A 20,902-nucleotide genomic window follows, 5' to 3' on the forward strand; every position below is an offset into this window, starting at 1 on the left:
GTGGTGTAGACCAGTAGCAATACCAGACAAGCTTCTTAAAAGCTATAAAAAACTAGCCCACTGTATAACCAGCAATAAAATCAAGTCTAAATTTGGAGTATTTACAACCCACAACATCTCACAAGACATCCACATCCCATTTGGCAATTAGGCAGGATGGGTACCAAGCAAGCATCATAGCGCTTCAACTGTCAAGCATAATCTATCGTACATTCATATACAGATTTTAGCCTACTCTTGCCTTCTAGATCTAAGTTTTCAACTCTTCAAGGCCATCCCTAAATGCATGAGAGTAAAAGCATATACATTGCCAAGCATCAATAGACAACAATGGAGTTCAATATAGCTCCCAATGACCTACAACCGAGATGTATGTTGTCCTTGTCTTATTAGTCTAGAAATAGGTGCAGCCTATCTTGCCCACATTTTTTATGCTATTGCACTTGTTGAGGTCAATGCTCATTTTTTCAAGAGCTCCAATGCTTGCCAATAACCCTTGCAAACAAGCCTCAATAGGCTCTAATCACTGTTTAGTAGGTAGACTGCATAAACATACCTAGATCTTGAGCTATGGCTGAAAACATTCGAGGATAGCTCTTTACTCATGCAAACCACTTACATGTCTCTTCATTCTAGCTCTTGCAACTCCAATGCCAAGCTTCCAGGCTTCACACACTTTGGGGGGTCATGTGGGTTCATGGCTCTGATACCATGTTAGAAGAATGAGAGAGAGATAGGGGCAACTGAGAGTAGACAACTCTCAATGTTCATCTTCATTATTCATCACACTCAAGTACAAAGTACATCTAGCTTAGGTCTAGTGACTAACCATTGACTAACTCTAAGTCTATTAAGTCAACTACTGACTTATCCAAGACACACGCATGATTGACACCTACACACACCTAGCTCTCATGTTAGAAGGGAGTAGGTAGATTGAGCTTGAATATCTCAACACGCATAAGATCAACCAAGCAAGAATTGGGCTAAAATTGAGTTAGCATGCACCTCGATGTAGGCAAATTGAAGCAAAATTTTGGCAAAACAGCAAGATTGGTAGAGTTTTGACACCCCCAAATGTAATAGACACTAACTTTGGGAGTATTGTTGAGAATGATGGACCTATACAAACCACAAAATAATATACATAGTCAATTCATAACATATTGAGCATAGTTGGATGCAAACGTAACAAATGTTGTCATTGTTCCCATTGTTCTACTTCTTATAAAGTCACTATTGTAGAAAAAGCAATTCTGCTCATCGTTGTTATAAAACCTGCATGTTTAAAAGTGGACCTTACATTGATGTGTTTAGTGGAAATATGGAGGAGAGAAAACTTAGAAAGGAAATTCAAGCAAAGTTTTGGCCAAATTACATGTTACATATTAAAAATAAGATGATTAAGCTACTTATGCATAAGGAATCAGCAAACCTTAAATAAATAGAGAGCTCGGAGTGAGAATACTAACAATCTATGTGAAAGGCAAAGGCCTTCTTAAGTGTAGAGAGCGCGCAAAGCAATTTGTGTATGTCTTATCCCATATATTTAGTTTGTCATTTAAACCAAATGCTAGTGGCAATGTATGCTTCCATCTCTCATTAATGATGAGCATAGATTGCTAGAAATCCATTAAGATATAGGAATGGATTCATTGGTGTAGATTAGGCAAAAATATAGAATATGTAGGATTAGGATTAGAGTAGAATCATCAAACCACTAGAAAACATAAAAACTATTACTTCTTTGATAGGTTCAATTTGCTTGAGCTTCACAATCCATTCCCTATGCATACAATGTATCATGGTTGGATATGGGAAGAAGAATGAATAAAATCAATAAATCCATGAAACCTCATTTTGACTATTATTTGATCTTCTAAATTTCATTTGGATTCATATATTGCATAAATGGATTGAACTATGTCTAGTTTATAGCTCTACTAATTATTTCATAACATTGTTGAGTATAGTTCGATGCATAGGAGAGAGATTGCACAATATTTGACATTAAGAAGAGACTAAAAAGTGCTTTTTTTTTTGCAATTTCTATTTCCTTAGTCGTGCAATAATACACTTTGGGTGCCTTTCTTGCATTGGAGGCTTCTCAAGTAATATTGATCACTAAGAGCAAGTAGAGTATATAGAGAAGCTTGAATTTTGCATAAGCATCTTAAAAGAAACCACCAAGAGCCTCAACCTACAATTTTATAATTTTTGGCTCTTAGTATCAATTCTTGATGTGGAGACAAGCCAGACCTTAAGTAGAACTTGACTTTTTGTTGCATTGGAAAAATAATCATTTTTTAAAATGACCTATACCCCTTAAGGTATTTTGCATCCATGGTATATTTCATGGACTTGGGCACCAAACACCTATTCTAAAGCAAATTGAATCTCATGGCATCACACTTACAATTATGAGATTATCTCTTATAAGATAAACTGTCACGCATTGAGATATCTTCTTGAAAAGCTTTCAAAAATTCAAATTTTGTTCATATTCTTTCTTGGCAACCTTAGGTCTCTTATTAACCTTGTAACATCCAATCTTGCAAATAACCCATGTTAGAACTTCTATGGATGGTTTCTTGGCCTTATATATCAATGGACTTGACATTGTGGCTAAAATCCTTCAAAAGACTCATTGTTGGCCTCAAGTGTACCCTCAAGGGTAGGCTGCAACTCTTTTTTTTGTATTTGGAACCTCATCCTCAACCAAACTCTTAATTGTTCTCCCCAAACAAATTGCCCTTGAATGCACAAGGCTTCCCAATGGCTAAAAACTACTTTGTCTTCACAAGACCTTGTCAACAAGTTCATTATCATCAAGAAATACCCTTCCATGTATTTTTCCTTCAGCGGAAGTGTGCATCATCTTTTAGCTTCAATTAAGCGAGATGCCTTAGGTTACCCCTCCATGTATTTTTCGTTACCATCAGCAAATATCCCTCCATGTATTTTTCCTTGAGCGGAAGTGTGCATCATCTTTTAGATTGATAAGTGAGATGCCATAGGTTACATGCACTTGGTAATCTAAGTTAAATTCCTACACCCTATGACTTGTACAATGCCACTATACGCTATTGTAAGAGCATCCAACCTTATAATTTTACAATGATTTAAGAGATTCAACTTACAAGATGACGAAGCTTGGTTCTAATAATCTCCTTCATTCTATACTAATTTAAATAACTCTATGGATCAATAGAATCCTAACTAATGTACATAGCTATCAAACTCCTAACTAATCTACCTTTTAATCAACTTTATTAAATGCCCAAGGATAAAAGGGTGCACCTAGACTTCTTACTTGATGTGAGTGTCTCTTGAGGTTCCATTGGTGGTCAAGATTTGGATGGCGGTTGTGGAGGTTGTATCATGGCTACCAAATGCCCAAGAGTGGAGGAGATGGTGGATCTATAGCCCTAATGCTATAGCACTACACACATCGATATACATAGCCAAGAGTTGAGGAGGTGGCAAGGCAACAAATAGAGACGCGGTGGTTGTTAGATGGAATGTCGAGGATGTGGCAGAAGCAGCTTCGAGTAGTGGTGGAGGGACCAATGGTTAGCTAGCTGACACGAAAGTCTTCATCCTCTCTCTCTCTCTCTCTCTCTTGCTTGCTTGGCATGTCATCTTAAGTCATTTAAGCGTTTAATGTGACATCATCTAAGCAGTGAGACGTAATTGTGTGCATGCCACAACATTATGAAGTGTAAGGATCATCTATATATATAACATAATAATAAATAAAAGAATTAGTAACCATAGTTCAAAATTCAAAAGCATAACATAATAATAAATTAAAAGTATTAGTAAACATAGTTCACAATTCAAAAGCATGATTTAGTTGGTGACCGGGTGGCGCAAACCGTTACACAGTGACCACGATCTTTCACAAGCGCTCGCTCTCTTCCCCCCTGGCCCTCCTCAACAGCGCTGTGTCTGCCTCACTGTCGGACTGGGAAATACTCTCTCTCTCTCTCTCTCTCTCTCTCTCTCTCTCTCTCTCTCTCGCGCGCGTGCGCGTGTTTCTATCGGACCCCTGGTGGCGCCTTACCAGCATGAACTCTTGAAATTGTGGCTTGGTCTCTCCTGCTGCTCTTTTTGCGTCGTCTCGCCATGCCTCGCCCTCCTCTTCCGCAGTTCGACATGTCCCTCGATGGAATGCGTGCCAAAGCCATTGACGTGCAGGCCGGCCGTACTTCCCCGACCAAGGAACGAGGTAAGAACTCACCACCACCATCTTCATCATCAATGTCATCCACAAGAAGTTTTAGAAAAATTCGCACATTGTGAATTACAACAACATCACGAGCTTCTGCGAGGCAGCCACTGTACATCTAGCTCGGTGCGGTTGGCAACGTGGGGCCGGCCCCGGGTCATGATATTGAACACTAAAGGGAAAAGCGAGGGAAAAGAGCCCCTTTTCCTACATGGATAAATATTGAAAACTTCTTGTGATCATACGACGACTGAAATTAGGAAGTATGACAGAAATTGGGAATCATCTCATACCTCTGTGATCGGGTCTGTCTAACGCAAAAGCTCATCAAGTAGGCAAACTTCTAATACCTGTGTGATGGGGTCTGGCTAGCACAAGAGATCGTCTGGTTTTGGAGTAGATGCCTGCATCGTCACCTCTCAATGAATGACAATTTCCTGTGTGATCGTGCTACATGTTTGGACAGCTTTCTGCATGTAGCTATAACGAGCTCCCACTGTCTCAGCCTCAGGCCTTTCTACCGCTCATTACAGGATTTGTAAATCCATCTTGAGTCCCCTCGATGACATGCTGCCTCAATTGCCCAAGACACTGTGATGAGACAATGAAAGGACACACCCTTGCACCCCACATTTGTGAATGCATGGGCAGGGTGGGCACCACACATCAATCTCATGCCCCCAGTTCCGTTCCATCACTGTGTATTATAGTAAAGAGGTTAGACAAATTGCATTACTTAGCAAGTCATTACAGTGCACACTCATGAGGCTCCAATATCATTGTAGTAGTTGTTGTCATCACCTCCTTCTTGTCCCCATCATTGTTATTGCAGCTTGTTGTGGTTATCATCACGTTTCTTCTTTACAATCTGGTACGGACTTTCACATTACTGCAGAGAGCTGGATAGGACAGATTCTGGGCATGAAAGACATGGCTCTTTTCTTCCACACACACACACACACACACAAAATCAGCGCCTGCTTCTGTCATACTAGGAAAGGCTTATTCAACCCTTTGCACTGATTGCACATATCTTGACTTACCTCAAAATGGTCGATTGATTCAATCTGCAGTATTTGTACTCCAGGATATTTGACAAATTTGAGATTAAGGACATTAATATATCCATCCATCCAGCCTTACTTTCAACTCAGGTTTTTGACAAAGTTGAAATTTTTGACAAATTTGAGATTAAGGACATTTATATATCCATCCATCCAGTCAGTTGCCTTACTTTCAACTCAGGTTTAGTTCATGACAATTCTACACTGGTTGTCTATGTCTTAGTGAATCCTTGACATTGGGGAATGTCTTTTGTACATTAAAGAGGATGTAAATGTTTGTGGATTTCCCATCTATGATAGAGCATTGCAAAGCGAGCATCTGAGCCAAGTTCTCTTTTGGCAGAAGTTTATGGATTTTCTGCTTTTGGCTGGCCTCTCGATTTTGTATGTCTTTACAAAATTGGCTTATTGTTATATGAAGCCAAGCAGCTGTCCACAAAGTAAGCGGTTTATGTTTGCAAGGCAAATGAAAGGGAGCAAGTGTAGGACAACATTGAGCTTGTCCTTCTTTACATGGGTAAATGAACACATAAAAAACTTGTGTTTTTGGATGAATAGCAAGAGGATGGTTGGGCTTGATGGGAATAGCAAAAGACATAAGTACAATTATGGTGGTTGTGCTTTACTTCCTAACATACGAGTAGCTCAGAATTCAACTCTTTCAAGTTAATATCTACCCTGAGAATTCTCCCTCAAGACATTTGGTGTTCTCTTGGAGGCTAGGAGCTTACAAGGAGCTGACATCAGAATCTAACTGTTTGGCGTGCATTTGATGAATCAGTGATTTCTATTTTTGAGATCAGCAAAACATCTGGCACACACGAAATCTTACTAACCAAAATTGCATACTAGATCACCTAGCTATTGATGCGAGTCATGGCTAGTAGTTTGATTCAAGAACAAACATCTGGTTCTATGTATAAGATTCTGAAGATCAACATAAGGGGATGGATGCCAACTTCTGATTCTAGCTTTGGATACATGTGAATGGAATGGAACATAGGTGTCCCGAACACAAAAGCAGATGTCTCAAATGAAGATAAAGGAAACAACATCAGTGTGTTTGTCCGTGTGCGGCCATTAACAAAGGAAGAAAAGTCTCGGGGGGAAAAGTCATGTGTCCAAGTTCTAAAAGATGCAAGGTTCATCAAAGTAAGTGGTCTTTTGTTTCTAATAACATATGTTTAGGCATAGTAATGAACCTCTTTGTTATTTGAGCCAGATCAAGAACATTCACTTGCTGTAGACATGTGAAATAAGGGCTATTTGCTATACCTGACGTTCAGGACTTAGATTATACTTTGCTTGCAATTAAAATCATAATGTTGAGAAATAGCTCAAAACAAATTTATACAGCCATTTTATCTTTGGAATGCTAGGAAATTCCTGAAGATCCTATAAATGGTCTAAAAAATTCCATGTCAATGCTAATCTATTCCTTTTTCGGGTGTGGCTCAGGTTGTAGATTATGGTTATGGGTACAATGCCTTAACTAGAAAGTTTCAGGTATGCCCTAGGCCTATTCATTTTTGCATTCTTTTGGATATTCAAAATGGATAATAATGCTTGACATGCTCTCAGATACATTGTCATACCACCCATTTATTATCGATACATCTCTTTGTCTCCTTTTGCATCATTACAATCCTAGAGGAACAAATTATTGCTTGAAAGATGAAGCAGTGTGATTTTCTGTAGTATTTTCCACTTGGTGTGAGAGCAAATTAATTCTGAATATTTCAATTACAATACTTATTTTTTAACTGCCATCAATGCTGTTGGCCTGTTGCAGATCTGTGTTCAGGCATGTTTTGTTGTTCACAATTTGCTATCACTTTTGTACATGCTTATCATGGCCATAATTTGTACTGCTTCATGTGTTACAGCATGGCTTATTGTGGGTTTGGTTTCATTACTTTATTCTTCATTTTTTTGATAGCATTTCTATTGGTGTGTATTAAATGTATGGCTATTCTTAAAGGCATGTAAATGCTTAGGTCACATTGCCTGGGATATTCCTGACTGTTTTGAGCAAGTTTCTTATGTGCTGGTTGTAAATGCTACCAGCTGTTTTGACTGATCAATTATTGTGAAACTACTCCCAAAGAGGCATTGAGTTGTGTGCTGTGTATGCCTTCTACTGCTGTTTGGCCTGCTCAAGTCAAGTCTGTTGCAGATCTGTGTTCAAGCATGTTTTGTTGTTCACGATTTGGTATCACCTTTGTATGTGCTGATCATGGCCATAATTTATATTGCCTTATGTATTCAAAGCATGGCTTACTCTAGGTTTGATTTTTTTACTTTATTCATCGTTTCTTTGATAGCATTGCTACTTGTGTGTATTGACAATGTGTTGCTATTTTTAAAGGTGCATAGATGCTCAGGTCACATTACTCAGGATATTCCTTACTGCTTTGAGTAAGTTTCTTATGTGTTGGTTGTAAATGTTACCAACCGTTTTGACTGATCAATTATTGTGGAACTATTCCCAAAGAGGTGTTGAGTTGTGTGCTGCCTATGCTTTCTACTGCTGTTTGGCCTGCTCAAGTCATGAGAAACTGCTCTTTGGGAGGGCTGATATGAGTGGTGGCCATGTCTACTGATTTGTTCATGTGCTGCTGACAGGTGGGCTCCCTGATCTTTCATGTGCTAGAATCGGCCACCATGCTCTGCTGAGCTGGAGTTGGTAAAGGTTCAAGAGTATTCTTAGGACACAGGGGACCAGCTGATTAGCATGGAGCTGCTCTGGAGTTATCGAGATGAAAATTTTGAAATGCAACAAGAGTAGGAAGATGGTGGTACCATTTGCACGGAACTAGTAAAACAAAGAAAGGAGTTTCATTTGGGCGGTTGTAAGTCAATTACCTACTGCAGTTGCCATAAGCTGAGGTTTCCTATTATAACCCATTATCTTATGCTTACAGCCAGTATGAATTGGCAAGCTAAATTCTGCTAGACGTCATTGATTAGTACTTCAAAGGAAAGACAAGATACAATAAACCAAAATAGACCCAAGGCACCATGATACCATAATGAGCCAGAAAAGTTTACAGAATGGAATGATGCATAGCTACTATCTAGTGATTCACAATTGGATAGTGGTCCACATGAGCAATTAGAGAATCCACATGTTTCTGCTCTACCCCCAAGATGTGCAATCAAGAGGTAAGAAAAGTATATTGAATTAGTGATCAAGAAAGGAGTCCACAGAAAGACGCAAGAGACTAGAAATCATGCCTAAGTCATTTCCAAATCCTAAATTTGGATGGATTTTTGGGTGCATGAATGGCTTTGAAAGGGAGAACTTTTTGAACACATGCTAAGTGACCTTTCCACTAATAGCAATTACACTTTTTTCTTTTCAAGTCTTCACAACAGTTTACTTGGAGGAAGATTAGAATGTTAGGGTCTTTGTAGTTGTGATGGAGGAAGATTATAACTTTTTTCTTTTCAAGACTTCACAATAGTTTACTTGGAGGAAGATTAGAACTTCATGGCCTTTGTAGTTGTGATGGAGGTTTTTTGTAGAGCCTTAGGAGCTCTTATCACAATTGGCACAAGAGGCCACATGAAATTTCACTTCAGTTCCTTGTAGCACTTCAATGAGATGTCTTGGTTGTCATGTGGACATCAATATCACCTCAAAGTAGCAACTAGCACCCTTTTTCTTGAGCATTAGGCAAAAGCTACTATATTGGATCATGAGTCTATCTATAGCAGGGGGGTGGGTAGTGGCTAACTGGGTTCTACTTGTCACCATGTGGTATATTACTTCTTGTTGGGCCTTCTCTAGGTCATGCATTGGCTATGTGAAGTGCCACATTAAAAATTTCATTCGGTCAAGTGGAGACAGGTGCCCTACAAGAGCTAAAGTAGCTTGGGATGTTATCATTCATCCTAGAACTAGGGGTGGTTTGGGGATCATTGACCCCAATAGTGAGACCGTAGTGTTGATGTTGAAGCTTATTGTGAGAGGCCCTCTTCTAGGCAAGGATTTGTAGAAAAAGTTATTGCTATGGAGATAGAGACCATTATTCTTGTTGATGGAGGACCATGGCAGCCTAGCCTTTTTGGGTTTTTCAGTGTACCTACGCTACAGGACATGGGAATGGTTTTGAGTTCATATTTGTTGCTACAATTATTCGGGCTTGGAGATTAGCATCTGTACGACTTCACCAGAGTGATCCAATGATGATTACAGAGAAGGGAGGTAATCTCTTCTCTTCAATTAGCTACTTAGGATAGGGAGGGGCTCGGGGGTCACACCAACTGTGAGAGGACACGCTTATATTGGGTGAGATTCTCTTTGCATATAGCTTCTTTTGTAGGGGAGTGGATCACCTTTCTTGGGCTACCACCCCAACCACAAAAATAGAGGCTTCGTGGCATTCAACGGGGCTAGATACATTATGGAGAGAGCATTAGGGAGGTGATAGCTTAGCTTAGAGTGAGGATTGAGATAGACACTTCTCAAGCATGGATTAAGCTCTTTACCAAAGAAGACATTTTTCTTGTAGTGGTTGGTGGCTATTGTGGTGTGTTTACCTCCTTGATGCATAAGTATAGTAGACTCAAGAGTGAGGATTTGGATCAATTGGAGTCCATTGAATGGTCTTGGAAGATAATTAGGATTGTGCCTCATTGTGTAGGACTTGGTATTCAGACCCAGACCTTGAGACATGCATGATGGATGGCTAGAGGTGTTGGGTATATAGGAGGAGGTCTCTTCAAAGACTACAGTGGGATTTTGGGGAATGGGTTTGGAGAGATTCATTTATAGACACTCCTAGGAATGTATTTTTCTTTGGATACACCATCTTTTAATTGAAAAAGAAATACCGAAAAAGGCGCCGGACTTCGGAGCCAATTTGGTATTGAGCGAGGGAGTGAGGTCTTTGTTTGTGTGTGTGTGTGTGTGTGTGTGTGTGTGTGTGTGTGTGTGTGTGTGTGTGTGTGTGTGTGTGTGTGTGTGAAAAGACTAGGTATTAATTGAAGGAACTATTGCTTTATGTGAGTCATAGACCGGTTTCACAGTTCCATCCTCGGAATTTGAATTCTTTTCTGCAAGAATTTAAGCTCGGATAGTTTTGGGTGAAAAGGCCATACACACAGGTTTTACAGAGATTACAGGACTAGAGAGATGGCAGACATGGACAAAGGCAAAGGAAGACTCCCTCTATGAAGAAGAGAGTTCTTCTTCTGCTCATAGACACCGAAGAGAGAGTATTGGTGCACAGGTGTCAGCACCTTTTAGAACTGAGATCGAACCACAGGATGAGGAGCAAGAATAGGACTTGTTTATGGCACAACTCCTTAGTATGGTTGGCTCTTTCGAACAGCTTGTAAAGAATCCTTGGATGCAAAAATTTTTGAAGTCACATAATGAGGATTCTCGGGCTGAGTCATCACATCATACCATGGAGTGCTCAAAAAGGCAAACCTCTAAAGTGCGTGAGCATGTGGAAAAGACGCCAAACATGGAGATAGATCCAATGCAACAAGAAGCACAAGCACATGACCAGTGAGTGAATGGTCAAGGCAGTTATGCACAAGTGGCACAGTAGACTATTTCTCCTCAGTTTGCTCCTTATCCTGGTTTCTTTGGTGGTGGGTCAGTTTTTCAAGCAATGGCTGGATTACCCACTGGTTATCAGGGATACTTGCCCAGAGGGCCACCCGGAATTATGCCTGTTGAGGCAGTGAATCCACTTTATGCTAATATTGGTCTACAGCCCGGTTATCAGACTTTGCAGAGTCCTTTTTTGATGCCTGGAGTACAAAATGCAGCGGCTGGTCTTTTTTCAGCCTAGTGGCTATATGGCAGCTAAGACAGGTGAAATGAATGTTGATAATGCGCCTAAGGGACTCCCCTTTTTACAGCCACCTGTCTATGATAACCTGACAACAAAAAGTGCAAAGCCTAAAGACTATAAAGAGGGTGGTCAGGCATTAAAGTTTGAAACCTTTAGTGGTATGCAAGATAAGCTGAAAGCTTTGACATTTATACATCAATTTGATGCAGCTTACACTAGAGGGAATTTTACTGAGACTTCTAAGGTGCGGAAGGCTGCAACTTTTTTGAAAGGTAATGCTTTGTAGTGGTGGAACATATTGTTGATGCAAGGATATGCACCTGCCACTTGGGTCCATTTTAAACAGTTGTTTGCAGGCTCATGGTTAACTAACACATTTGAAGTGGATGTCATGACTGCATGGCATAAATTAGACGTGGCAAATTGTGCGGATTTAGAAGAGTACAATAAGAAATTTTGGGAAGCACTTTTGCCTGTGAGTTCTTACAAGACAATGCCCCTGTCAAAACAAATTGAAAAGTACTGTTGCTGTTTGCTCGAAGCCATCATGGATTATTGTACCAAGACCAGGGTTACAAATACGGTACAATTAATTGAAAATGTTGGTGTGGCAAATGCATTGTTGAAAGGAAAAGTTGATAGCTTTAAAGGCATTGAAAAGAAGGATTCTCAGTTTAAGCAGGATTCTGGCAAGAAGAAGAAGCAATTTCTAGAAAAGACTAGTTTTACAAAGAAGTTTTTTTGGAAGAAAAGATTTCAGCAGCAACCTTAAGACTTCTTTTAAACAAGGCAAAGGACAGAAGAGGCCACTTTTTGGCAAATCATTTGAAGAAAGAAAGGTTTTAATGATGGTTGAGAAATGCTTTATATGTGAACAAAAAGGCCATATTGCTTCTAAGTGCCCACATCAATGTTCTAAAGATGCACAAAGTAAAAAGAAGCCCATCATTGGCTTAGTGCTTGATATGGTGGGAGATCAATTAGTTGATGATGCTACAGAATTGTGCAGAGCTTGGGGAAAGATCAGAGATTCCACAATGCTTATTTTCTTTGATCTTGGAGCTTGTGCAAACTTTATCTCACCAGCATTGGCAGCTAAGCTGGGTATACGTCCCGAGAAAATGCGACCAGTTGGACATGCTGATTTGGCATGCCCAAGACATACTGAACCTATCACCCCCATTCTTGGCAAACTCCGTATGCACATTTAGGGCCATGTGGACACAGAGGAGTTCCATATTATGCCTTTAGAGGGCTGTGATGTTCCGTTGGATCTTCCATGGTGCCACAGGAAGCATGCTATCTTGGATACTTACAATAGAACGATTACTCTTGTACATAGGAGCAAGACTTATGTGTTAGATGTGAAGCTTAAAGGAGAGTCTGTCCCAGTTGTTTCTGCTTCTGCAATTACTTTTGTAATGAAAAATCATATTTTTGCGTACTTGGTTTTTGCAAAGCAAGTTAATGAAGTTGACAGTAATGTGTCTGTACTAGATGAAAGTAGAAGGGTTTTCTTGGATAATTCAGTGATTGTTTCTCAGATTCGTTACCAAGAGAGTTACCCTTTGAGAGGCCTGAAGATCATACCATAGATCTTATTCCAGGGGCTAGTCCACCCAATAGGCCACCGTACAGGGTGAGTGCAGCGCAACAGAAAGAGATTATGATATAGGTTAACGAGATTTTAGAGAAGGGACTAATTCAGGCCAATAGTTCTCCGTTTTGTTCACCTGTGTTGCTAGTTCAAAAAAAGGACGGCTCTTGGCGAATGTGTATTGACTACAGAGCCTTGAATAAGAACACGATCAAGAATAGGTTTCCGATTCCGAGGATAGATGACATTCTTGATTGATTACAAGGAGCATGAATGTTTAGCAAGATAGATTTGAAAAGTGGGTACCATCAGATCAAAATCAGGCCAGAGGATATCCATAAGACTGCTTTTAGAACGACATTTGGTCTCTATGAATTTTTAGTCATGCTGTTTGGATTGACCAATGCTCTTGCTACGTTTAACAGGATGATGGATAGAATTTTTCACCCTTATTGAAGTTTCGTTGGCACATTCTTTGATGATATGATTATCTTTTCAAAGAATGAAGAGGAGCATAGAATACACTTAGTTACAGTCTTTAATGAGCTTAAACATAACAGATTGCTCATTAATGGCAAGAAGAGTGAATTCTTTTTGGAAGAGATTCACTTCCTTGGGAACATAGTTTCTAAAGATGGTGTGAAGATGGATCTTGCAAACTTGCAAAGATAGAAGCAATTGTCTCTTGGCCAGACTTGAAAACCGTTCATGATGTTCGCAGTTTCCTCGGCCTATGCTCTTACTACAGAAGATTTGTAAGACACTTTGCAGAGATTGCTTCTCCTTTACATGCGCTTGAAAAGAAGGATGTCAAATGGCAATGGACTAACAAAGAGAAATCAGCATTTAGATGTTTGAAGGAGAAAATGACTACAGATCCAGTACTTATTTTGCCAGATTTGTCTAAGCCATTCGTAGTGTAGTGTGATGCATGTGGAAATAGAATTGGTGCTGTATTAATGCAGAATGGCCGAGTTGTGGCATACGAGAGTAGAGTACTTTCTGTCGTTGAAAGGACTTACCAACTTTATGAGAAAGAGTTATTTGATTGTGATCTGTGCACTCTCTAGTTGGAAGCACTATTTGCTTGGTGCTGATTTTGTAGTGCAAACGGATCATCAAACACTTAGATACTTTCTCACACAGGCTAAATTGTCAGAGAAACACATGCGTTGGGCAAATTTTCTATCTATGTTTCATTTTCAGATAGTGCATGTGGAAGGCAAGAAGAATGTAGTTGTAGATGCTTTATCTCGCAAACCACAGGTGTCAGTTGTTTTAATTTCTTATCACCATGAATTGGATGATATGAAAGAGCAGTATGCTGATAATGAAGATTTCTTTGAAATCTATGAACAGTTGATCAATGGCCAACATCATGATCATTATGTGTTCAAAGAAGGTTTTATCATGATGCATGGAAGACTATGTGTTAGAAAACAGCTAAGGCCAAAAGTTTTATTAGAAAGTCATGCTCCACTGCACCGTATGCAGGACATCGTGGTATTGATGCTACAGTCAAAGCGGTAGAGACTTTCTTCTATTGACCAACCTTGAGATCTAATGTTGATGCATATGTCAGATCTTGCCTTGTATGCCAAAAGGTCAAATTTGATAGATAGAAGGCACCAGGGTTATTGCAACCACTGCCTACTCCAGAAAGGCCATGGGAAAGTATTGCCATGGATTTCATTTTTGATCTTCCAAGAACTTCTTCAGGGAATGATGGAATCTGGACTATCATTTGCAGATTCAGCAAATATGCACATTTCATTCCTGTAGGGAAAAAGGTTAAGTTAGAATACATAGTAAAGATATTTATGCATAATATCTTCAAGTACCATGGAATGCCACGGTCAATTGTTAGTGATAGGGACCCAAGAATGACTAGCTTGTTTTGGAAAGCATTGTTTGAAAACATGGGCACTACGCTGAAATTTTCATCTTCTTTCCATCCGCAAATTGATGGACAATCTAAAGAACCAAATTGGACTATTTTAGATCTACTGAAGTGTTATGTTTCAGATCATAAGACTTCTTGGGAACACTACTTGCCATTGGTTGAGTGTGCATACAATAATACAATGCACTCATCTACTGGCAAAGCACCTTTTGAGATTGTGGAAGGTGGAAAGAAATTGCCTCCCATTTTGCAGATAAAAGATAATATTTTTGAAGCAGATCGTTATGTAAAAGATTGGGAAGAAGTATATAAAAAGGTCAAGTATGCCTTAGAAAAGTCACAAGCTAAATAGAAAGGAGCTGCTGATAGTCATTGTCGGGAACTCTTGTTCAAAAAGGATGATTGGGTGTTATTACGTTTTGAAAAGGCACATTTGAGAAAACAAAAGGGCAAGGAACGTTTGTTTCCAAAGCTGAGTATGCGTTACTATGGCCCTTTTCAAGTCTTAGAGAAGATCAATGACGTGGCGTATAGGCTGAAATTGCTAGAGAATTGGAAAATTCATAATGCATTCCATGTGAGCCTATTGAGGTCTTTTATTGGTGAAGTGCCAGACGATATGGTTCAAGAGGAACAGCCTGAAGTAGAGGAATTAGATGAGATTCTAGTTCCTAAGCAAATCCTGGCATGTAAGGATAGGAAAGTAAAAGGTAGAGTTATAAGAAGATTTTTGGTGAAGTTCAAGAACTATTCACCATTGTAAGTTAGTAAGGTTACTAACTAAAGACTAACTAAAGTAAAAACTAACAAATATTAATAACTAACAATTTTTATTTACTTTTTTAAAAAAATCGAGTCGTAATCCGACATTTTTTTCGGATTGACAAGGACTGTAACCACCCTTCACGGAAGTTACAATGTGAACAAGAGTTATGTAAGTGTATGAAATACTACATTGATGCTCCAATGGTGAACCGGTGTAGGTAGTGTTCAACCACCATGTTATAGTATGGTAATGGTTATAGACAAGATTCAACATTGCCAAATGGATGGAAGAGACTGAATTGGCAGATTCGCCTCAGTTATTGCAACTTTATCGAGAAGCTTTCTTGCTGGAACCTACAGTGACTTAGAATGCTTTTTGAAGCAATGTACATTCTCTATTGTAGAGTTGAATACTGCATCTCACTGAATAATGCACAATGTATGGTTTACACTTAGCATTAACATGTGTATCATTGAATGAAATCTCAGTGCTTTGAAGTTGTATTTGTTACACTTTAGTTGAATGATTATACATGTTGTGACACTAATAGTTCGGGGATATGTGCTATCGCCCTGTGTTGCATCCGAAAACATGTATATTAGAAAGGCTCCTAGTAACCATAGTTGGATACAGGATGTGATCCTCCACCTATGCGAGACTTGAACTTGCAATGGCAAAAATGGTAGTGGGGAAACTCCTACCATCGCCCCGTGTCATTTGTTAGCAAGTAATACATGCGATGGCACTAATAACATGGAGAATCTTGTTATCGTCCCGTGTCATCCGTTAGCATGTGTGACATGCAATCAAGGTCGCTTGCTTCTTACAAGAGGGGAGTATGTCACCAGGTGGTGATACTTTTTGCATTTGCTTTTCTTATTTACTTATTAGTTATTTTATTTTTCTTTTTTGTAGTTGCTGTTGCTTTTTACCCCTAGAGTTCTCTTGGATTAAGCCGGGATCTTTGCATGGCCAGAAGAGGCAGCCATTGGGACAAATTGGACTAATCGTTTGTCTGAGCCTTGTGACTGAATTGAATGGGCATTGAAGAATAGAATGCCAATGGTTTGGGACTATGTGCTTAGCCACTGGAGATGGTGCAGAACAATGAGCCTGGCCAAGATAGAAGATGCACATGTGAGAATGCCCATGGAATAAAAGTCACTGTAACTGAGCCACATTACACTTTTTGATGTGGTTGCAATGATAAAAGTTGCTTAGAACAACTTGAGAAATGTAGGGGTCACCATCCCTAAAATTTAGCGAGTTACTATTTTTGGATCCGAGAATTTGTTTGTGTCATTATCTTCGTTTTTGCACGAGGATTAATTCTCTGGCCTATGCCGATGTCAAATTTTACACCGATCATGGAGAGTACTTCGTCTCTGACTCATGTACGGAGGTAGAGCTTGCTTCCTCTGGTCAACTCTCTCTCTATTCTTAGAGGAAATGCTTTGCATGATGAGCTGATTCCATCGAATGTACAGTTCTATGTTTTCTTTGCACTTTTGCTGAGGCAAGAACCTCACTGTCTAGGTTCAAGAGCAGTAAATGGCTTCTTCAATGTAGGAACTAAAGAAAGTGATGACCATGCCACACAGGAACAGGGTTTTTCAGCTCTGATTTAGTGCTCTTTGTGGGATTGTTTTACTGTTGGAATGATGCTAGGGACAAAGGGTTTGTAGTCCATCTGGTACGGAACAGATCTGGAATGGAATAAGGCTGAGAACAGGTCAAGAAATAGGTAAAAACAGTGTGGATGGGATGGGTATATGTGGCATATTTCATGCATGACAGATGTTCTTTAGTGAGAGCATTTTGAAAATCTTGAAGAATTTTTTGATGAAAAATAGAAGACCTAAATGTAGCATGCTTGAAGGTTGGTTGCATGGAGGAATCCCTTATGTACTCTTAGGTAAGTTACTCATGAATATATGTGTGGATCACATGGGTTCAAAATAAGATATTTTAAAAATATCATTTTTATACATTTTTTACATAAAGAAGGGTGTAATATAAAAGGGGTTATTTAGAGATTGAATAGAAAAGGGTTATGTTTACAGAGTTCTGCAGACTGCAATTCTGCACTTGAATCATTGAGTTATGGTCGCAGAAAGTGTTTTCCTCAGAGGGATGTTGTTCTGGATATGTAGTGCTGTCCTTATGTAGCTGAGATTTTCTCAGAAAAGATGAAATCCAACTGTTCACAGGTTTTGTACTTTGGAACATTTCATTATTGTAATTTCCCATCTTTTAATTGAAAAAGAAATACCGAAAGGGGCACCGGACTTTGGGGCCAATCTGGTGTGAGGTCTCTGTTTGTGAGTCTGTGTGAAAAGACCATGTATTAATTGAAGGAACTACCGCTTTATGTGAGTCATAGACTGGTTTCACCTACACTCCGATTGGTGGTCACAGACTTGGGATCCGTCTCCGGTGGATGTCACACTCCGACATTGCTTTGCCCTTGAGCACACTATACACTCTTACATTCATTTACAACATTCATTCACTTCAAAGTTATGTTCTCTCTCTTCCCTTCTTCTGTTTGTGTTTGAGTTTTTGTATTTGAGTTTTGCGTTTAGGGTTTGAGTTTTTGAGTTTTGCGTTTAGGGTTTGAGTTTTGCTCTTTGTGTCTATGTCTGTCTCTTTGTGTTTTTGTCGTAGTCGTACACTCAGTGTGCCCTCGGTGCAAACCCTAGCAGTTTTCTTCACATGGTATCAGAGCCGGTGCTCTTGTAAAGAGCATCCTGCAGATATTGTGGATAGCTAGTCTTTGTGCGAGGCACACAATACGACTCGTAATCGAATCACAATGTCCTAGACACCTTCTCTAGTTCCTATGATGTCTTATCTGGCTTCTCCATCATTGGAGGCCCTGAGACGGCATTATGGACTCGGTGAGGAGGACAACACTCCACTTTCACCTTCACCTTCTTTTTCTACTCCTATTCCAGAATTCACTAACATGATAGAGGAGGACTTTGAGAAGTACTATCGCACCAAGTACGGTGATATTTACACTCCTACCAGTTTTGCTACCACATCCGAACCGGTTGGTAAGGCTGGCTACCCCTGTGATCATGGAGGACATATGACATTTAGAACGTGTGGCAATCCATCTTCATCATCTCAGCCAGGTTCAATATCTGTTTTGTATAATTCTTTTGTGTTGCATGAATCAAAACCCTTGCTTGTTAGGTACAGGATCGGGATGGCTTTGCATATGTGAACTTCAATAGAGGGGGCTCACGAAGGAGACAATTCAGGTACATCTACAACTTTTGTTTCATTTGAGCATGCTACATACACTTTTCACTTCCCTCCCATCCCACCCTCTTATATATCACACCTCTCATCATCTTTCCAAAGCCTTGGATTACACTCCATATCTGTATCACACACCCTAGGGGTTGGATCTTCCATCTCCGCTCCTAGCACCTTTTCCTTCTCCACCCCATTCTCTACCTCTTTGCACCATGGTACTTTGTTAGGGGGAATGCCACCCTTTAACACAGTGCCTCTCACCTTTCAACAAATGAGCACACCCATAACTCCTGGGTCAATTGTGATGGGCATCCCCCTCTTTATCCCCAGCTTCACATCTCACATGACCACTCAAACGCAGGGGTTTCCATCCTCAACTTATGGTGCATCTTCACACTCTCCTTGGGTTACACCTACGTAGGGATTCCCATCTTCTGCTCCTCGTGTTCCCATCCCACCTCCTTGGGTTCCTCATGTGGCTACCATGCCCATGCCTAGTCAACCCATCCCTACCTATGGATCCACCTTGCACACTACCCGCATGCTTGGTGGGCACTGTGGGGCCCATTCCCAAGTGTACTCCACTCCTCCATTCTACCCACACTACACTTTTTCACACTATCCTTTTGCAAGCACTACCACTCCTGTTGCAACGGCCAAGAATGCCTTCACGGATAAGACACGTTTTAACGGGTCAAATTTCACCCCTTGGTCTAATTTCATGCAACAAGTGCTTGAGTCTCAGGGTCTTTGAGACCTCGTCATTGGTCTAGAGCCTATGCCCGGACCCTTGACTAGCTCACCTTGACTACATCCGTCAATGGAGAGCCCGCAATGCCACAACCAATGTTGAGCTGATGCAAGGATTGCTTTCTGAGTTTGATTCTTAGTTGCAGCACTTTCTGCTCGTGTTAAGAGCGTTGGAGTCACCTTCTCGACCACTATGCGGCTCGTGATCGTACTCGGCTCATCAGTCTCGACTTTGAGCTTCAAGAGTTCTCTATTAAAAGGAAGGGGATGATCTGAAAGTCAAGTTGGTTGAATATAGGTGGTTACTTGCCGAGTTCGCTACTGCTAGCTCTTCAAAGTCAGATGACGATCAGGTTATATTCTTCTTGAATAAATTGCCAGAAAAGTACTTCAATTTCATTCAATACATCATCTCTCAACCTCGATTACCAACCTTCTACGAGTTTGAGTGCCAATTCTTGCGTTACGCGAGGCTGCATGATTAAGTCCACAAGAAATCCTTATCACAGCCTTATTCAGAGTAGAGGGGGTTGGTTGCCTCTTCTTCGGGAGAAAATACTACCAGTGGCAAGAACTCGCAAGATGCGAAGGTAAGCCAATCAAAGGGTGACTCGTCTTTCTCAGATGGAACCAAAGAATCTAGACCTATCTGGTAGCTACTCTCTAAGAAAAACGGGTTTTGCACACATTGCCAGAGAGCAGGCCATGTGGACGAGGAGTGTCGCTCCAAGGCCCAAGGTCTTCCACCTAAAAGCCTTAGCAGATCGCTGCAACTGCACAGTCCAATAGGGCTACTTCTTCCGCTCCTGCTTCGTCTACTCCTTCAGTACCCGCCGTTGTTGCTGGACATGTGGCTCGAGTATAGCCTCAGTAGCCCATCTCTTTCACTACCCTGAGGGATTGGCTGATTGGTCTCTGCAGGTTCTGATCCCGTTGCACTTCATGCATCTATCTCACCTTCCTCCCCACCTCGTCGGGCGTTTCCTTGGCAGAGCCCTACTATTGGATGTACGCGATGGTGACCACCTTCTTAGACTAGCGTGTTTCTAGGTCCTTTCCGATACCCTAGGTCAGTTTAGCATTCATTTTTTGCACTCTTAGAGTTGGGCCCATAGGATTTTTGTCTCTATATTTTAAATCTTCCGTTGCATTTACTCACACACACATACACATTTGCATCTTTGCACTTGTTCCTTTAGTTAGCTTTTCATTTTAGTTTTGTTTTGTTTTTGGAGCATCTCACTACTGATCTATGTGATTGCAGACTTTGATCTCCTTTGCAAGTTTTGTTTTCAGTGTAGGGCTAACATGCAGGTTTGCCCAGTCCTACCTAGGTTGGAGACTTGGGATGTGCGCCGTTCCTTCATGGTTTCATCATCCTTGGAGTTTTGCTCTTCTACCAGCATGGAGGCTTACCCTCCCAAGGCGGATCGCGCAGCATCTCTCTTGATGCTATCATGGCGGTGACTTCTACTTAGCTCTTCTAGCTGGGATGCTTCCTCCTCCTCTTC

At 40.5% G+C, this 20,902-nt stretch overlaps 1 protein-coding gene and 1 pseudogene across 23 annotated transcripts in view; both read left to right on the top strand.

The window, feature by feature from the left end:
- The first annotated feature begins 3,890 nt into the window (after nt 1-3,890).
- Nucleotides 3,891-20,902, top strand: part of LOC148019198 (kinesin-like protein FLA10) — a 130,438-nt gene continuing 113,426 nt past the window's right edge. For 20 of the 23 annotated variants that reach the window (XR_015687548.1, XR_015687539.1, XR_015687545.1 and 17 more), the window contains exons 1-3: nt 3,891-4,231; nt 6,299-6,447; nt 6,754-6,801. Coding sequence is in view for 12 of the 23 variants with exons in the window: in XM_087660731.1 (XP_087516857.1) it covers nt 4,129-4,231; nt 6,299-6,447; nt 6,754-6,801 (300 nt within the window). In the remaining 11 variants the exon portion in view is untranslated. Of the gene's footprint in view, nt 4,232-6,298; nt 6,448-6,753; nt 6,802-7,981; nt 8,148-20,902 lie in introns of those variants that run through there. The other 3 variants (XR_015687544.1, XR_015687547.1, XR_015687546.1) reach the window with 3 other exon arrangements.
- On the top strand, nt 10,713-11,880 carry LOC148019199 (uncharacterized; annotated as a pseudogene).

Source organism: Lygodium microphyllum, chromosome 20 (genome assembly GCF_053477565.2).
Source record: "Lygodium microphyllum isolate KBCC chromosome 20, Lygodium_microphyllum_v1.1.10, whole genome shotgun sequence".
Classification (NCBI taxonomy): Eukaryota; Viridiplantae; Streptophyta; class Polypodiopsida; order Schizaeales; family Lygodiaceae; genus Lygodium; species Lygodium microphyllum.